The sequence below is a fragment of the Neodiprion virginianus genome, chromosome 7 (genome assembly GCF_021901495.1).
Source record: "Neodiprion virginianus isolate iyNeoVirg1 chromosome 7, iyNeoVirg1.1, whole genome shotgun sequence".
Lineage (NCBI taxonomy): Eukaryota > Metazoa > Arthropoda > Insecta > Hymenoptera > Diprionidae > Neodiprion > Neodiprion virginianus.
The window spans coordinates 10,459,945-10,465,304 of NC_060883.1; the positions used below are offsets into that span (position 1 = coordinate 10,459,945).

General features: G+C 28.7%; 1 protein-coding gene across 1 annotated transcript; it reads right to left on the reverse strand.

Moving 5' to 3' along the window:
• Positions 1 to 810: 810 nt before the first annotated feature.
• On the reverse strand, positions 811 to 2,013 carry LOC124309071 (uncharacterized). Its single transcript, XM_046772316.1, has one exon. It carries the CDS (start codon positions 2,011 to 2,013, stop codon positions 811 to 813), a length of 1,203 nt encoding a protein of 400 aa, XP_046628272.1.
• Between the last annotated feature and the right edge of the window lie 3,347 nt (positions 2,014 to 5,360).

Genomic DNA, 5,360 nt, shown 5'->3' on the forward strand with positions numbered 1-5,360 from the left:
CGTTTTGAATCGACGTTCGAGACAATAAAAACGACGCAAAGCTAAAGATCGAGAATTGCCTAGTTCGATATTCTCTTCTCGGAATGGCAAGCGCACTATGTATCGTCCAGCCGTATTGCGCGTTGTATTTTTCCTATAATGTAACTCACACAACGATTCTTGGGAATCTTTTGTGTTTTTCGTATAAGGTTCTTCGATTACCCAGAACTTGTTCATTTGTGACGTTAACTCGCTATAATTGCACGTCACACGATTCTTTGCATCTTGAGAATTATTTCCTCCCACGATTGCCCAGCCAAGCAAAGTCTTTTGGGCGTAAAGGTCGAAATTTCCTTGGGATAAATTAATCTGACCGATAGACAACAATGATATTGTAGCACCCGAACCTATCAACATATCTATTGGACGGGGTATATTGAATTGCGGATCGGCTAGTGGTAAATCAGGGGGAATGTTGAAGTGTTTTCGCGGAAAGATTTTGTTCGGTGAGAAATCTGCGATTTTCGGAATCATTAGAAAATTCAACGATTTTTGATAATCGCTGTGCAACGATCGGAAGCTAATATCAATACACCCGTTTGATTTCGTTTCCATCTCGTCGATCGCACTGATGGATATCGCACATTTGCGTATAGGTAAATTTAATGACCGCGCGAGTTTTGTTGTGACAAAATGTGCTGTTGCGCATGTATCGAGTAACACTCTTGCTTGAATAAATGTCCCGTTCGCGTTTCTTACACGAACAATCGCACTCATTATCAATTGTGGTTGAAAAGTGTGTGCAGCAGTACTCAAAGCAATGTTGGCTAGTCATGCATGTTTTTGAGGATTATTCGTGTCTTGATCTTTTTTCTGGTAGGACAACTGCCCCAATTTCGTCGCAGATTCTCCGTGTAAGAGCGTATGGTGATAAACGTTACATCGCTTGCAATGGGTGGCGGTACAACGCCCGGGATGAGCGCGAAGACAATTGCGGCAAAGTCTTGCTGTTTTAATTACGTTCCATCTTAGATTGATCGGTAATTTTTCGAAAATTGGACACTTGAACAACGGGTGAGATTCTTTGCATTTGGGGCAAGAGTCTGAGGTACCCGTGATGAAAGCGCGAACGCCCGACTCGTGTCGTCGATATTTGTTTCCGCTCGAAATTTGATGTCCGCCGCGTTTTATAGCGATACTTCCTCCCCGCCGCGACTCATCTCGTTCAAAGGTGCGAAGTCTAAATATCGTCTCATTAATGAACTGATAAAATTTGTTTAATTCCGGTAGCTCGTCCAGGCTCAAAGACTCTTCCCATTTTCTATGAATATGCACTGGCAATGCCCTTTCTAATATTCTGATGATGACTCTCTCGTCTGGCTCTACTTGCAAAGATTGTAACATGCTCATGTGTTGTCTCATGTCGTCAATTAACTTTGACAAATTAGTCGAAGTGGCGTTGTCAATAGTCGAAATGTTTAATATGGCATCGAGATGCTTGGATACGAGCACACGTTTGCGGTCATAAGAATCGGTCAAAAGTTTCCACGCGTTCTCGTAATGTTCCGCGCTAAGATCGTAGATTGATAATTTGTTGAGAGCTTCTCCTTGTAACGCGTTTCTCAAGTAAGTGAACTTTATGACGTTATCTATGTCAGTACGCGAATCTACCATAGACTTGAAAGTATTCTTGAACGATAGCCACTTGTCGTGATTTCCATCGAATTTCGGAATTTCGGCCGCTGGCAATTTCAACAATCTCTGTCTCTCTATGAACGTTGAATTTCCGATAGGCGCGGTAATATTATTTTCGGCGTTAGCTACTTGCATCGTTTGAATTCGGCTCGCGACCCGGTAATATTTGTCTCTGAGACTGTCAATCTCTTGTATTTGTACGTTATCGGCATCGAGAATAGCGAGTTCGTCATGGTGTTCTTCATACGCGTGAAATGAAACAGTAATTCTTTCAAAGCGAAGTTTTGCATTTACGTAATCAATCTCCGCTTGTTCGAGCCCGTTGGTCAATATATTCATTGTTCGTTAAGGCCTTTGCCTTTTTGAACGATAAGGGCAACCTTTTTCGCGTCTCGACTCATTTTTTATCAAGGAAAATATAATATTACAATCAAATTAAATGAAACTGGTGAAAATGTAACCAGGAAAAAATGAACGTATTCTTTCAACGAGGTATGAAGTGCGTAACGATAATCTTCAAACTTGTTATCACAAGGAGTATCCAATTGTGTTCACTTATCTTTTTTGATCGAAGTCATCCGTGGTGAATGCTGCTGGTGGAGACTGGGTGGCTGTTGTATCGTGATGATGTAGTCCAAAACGTTGATAAAGCAGAATTATAATCCAATGGGAAATGCTGACCGAGCTTCACAGGATGTACTGCCACAAATTCTCTCGCATTCACACTTCAATAATGTTTTATGTTATGTTTGTGTTTGTGTTGAATTCATACCTCACAGGAGGCACCAAAATGTTTATTCATGAACGAGGAAACTTACGAAGACACTTATTCTATGAAAATAACTTGAACCAGGGAATTTAGTTGGGAAAAAGCCGTAAGGCATAAAAAACCCAAATTTATTTATATTTCAACACAAGAACAAAAGTTGGATGAAATCAATTAAATTTGAGGAGGTATGAATATTTAATAATGTGTGAATGATTAAGTGTGAGAATTTGGAGGAGACCGCTCGACTCCACGAGGAAAGTCAGGAGGAGAAAATGCTCGACTCCTACGGACGGGCTCGTCAGCCCGTCGCGTTATATTGTGAGAGACAAGCTCGATCGTATGATTTAGTTGAGAGACAGCGCTCGATCGTATAATTCGTTTGCCAAAGGCAATTGCTTTAAGAAGGTGTATTCGATTTTATATGGGTTTAAATGTTTTTTGCTCCGGGACTCCGTGCGTACGATACAAAGGTTTCGCGATAACTGAAACTTCAGTTGCTACAACAAGTGTCTTCTTTTTTGAAAGAAGACTCTCGTGAGCTAGCAAATGTTATTTGTTTATGTATGTGTATATATGTGCTGATATACATATATTTATGTTTTTACTCTTCCTACGGAACAATTAATGTATAATATGAATATATATAAATATATATATACATATATATCTATATATATATATACATATATATATATATATATACATATATATATATATATATATATGTATATATATACATATATATATATGAATATATATATGTATATTATAATTTTCAATTTACTTTCAAAAGAAGGGAAATTGAAGAAGAAAAATTTTTTTCCCAATATTTCAATTTCTTAAAATTATGTATAATTATCAGAAAAATCCCAAATATTTCCAATTATCCGCTTATTTTTTATTTTATTTCATTTTTTTATAATTTTTTCCATTCACAATCATTTTTTATTTTATTACATTATTTACCTCAATGACCTTCATTTATATTCTATTATATGAATGTATAATATAAATATATATAAATATATATATACATATATATGTATATATATATATATATATATATACATATGTATATTCAAATTTTTAATTCACTTTTAAAAAATGGGAAATTGAAAAAAAAAATTTTTTTTTACATTATTTCAATTTTCAAAATTATGTATAATTATTAGGAAAATCCTAAATATTTTCAATTATTTGCTTATTTTTTATTTTATTTCATTTTCTATAATTTTTTCCATTCACAATGATTTTTTATTTTATTACATTATTTACCTCAATTACCTTCATTTATATTTTATTATATCAATGTATAATATAAATATATATCAATATATATATACATATATATCTAAATATATATATATATATATATATATATATATATATATATATATCTATATATTTATTTATATATATACATATATATACATATATATATGAATATATATGTGTATATTATAATTTCCAGTTTACTTTTAAAAAGAGGGAAATTGAAAAAAAAAAATTTTCTTACATTATTTCAATTTTTGAAAATTATGTATAATTATCAAAAGAATCCTGAATATTTTTAATTATTCGCTTATTTTTTATTTATTACATTTTTTTATAATTTTTCACATTCACAATCATTTTTTATTTTATTACATTATTTACCTTAATTACCTCTATTTATATTCTATTATATTAATGTATAATATAAATATATATAAATACATATATATATATATATATATAAACATATAGATATATATATATATATATATATATATATATATATATATATATATATATGTATATGGATATATATATATAGATATATATATATATATATGTATAAATGTACATATATATATGAATATATTTATGTATATTATAATATTCAATTTACTTTTAAGAAGAGGGAAATTGGAAAAAAAAAATCTTTTTCACAATATTTCAATTTCTTAAAATTATGTATAATTATCAGAAAAATCCTGAATATCTTCAATTATTCGCTTTTTTTTTTATTTTATTTCATTTTTTTATAATTTTTCACATTCACAATCATTTTTTATTTTATTACATTATTTACCCTAATTACCTCTATTTATATTCTATTATATTAATGTATAATATAAATATATATAAATACATATATATACATATATACCTATATATATATACATATATATATATATACATATAGATTTATATAGATATATATATATATATGGATATATATATATAGATATATATATATATGTATAAATGTACATATATATATGAATATATTTATGTATATTATAATATTCAATTTACTTTTAAGAAGAGGGAAATTGGAAAAAAAAAATCTTTTTCACAATATTTCAATTTCTTAAAATTATGTATAATTATCAGAAAAATCCTAATATCTTCAATTATTCGCTTTTTTTTTTATTCTATTTCATTTTTTATAATTTTTTCCATTCACAATCATTTTTTATTTTATTACATTATTTACCTCAATTACCTTCATTTATATTTTATTATATTAATGAATAATATAAATATATATAAATATATATATACATATATATCTGTATATATAGATACATATATATATATATATATATATATATATATACATACATATGTATACATATGTATATATATATATATATATATATATATATATATATATATATATATATACATATATATATGAATATATATATGTATATTATGATTTTCAATTTACTTTTAAGAAGAGGAAAATTAAAAAAAAATTTTTTCCACAATATTTTAATTTCTCAAAATTATGTATAATTATCAGAAAAATCCTAAATATTTTTAATTATTCGCTTATTTTTTATTTTATTTCATTTTTTATAATTTTTTCCATTCACAATCATTTTTCATTTCATTACATTATTTACCTCAATTACCTTCATTTATA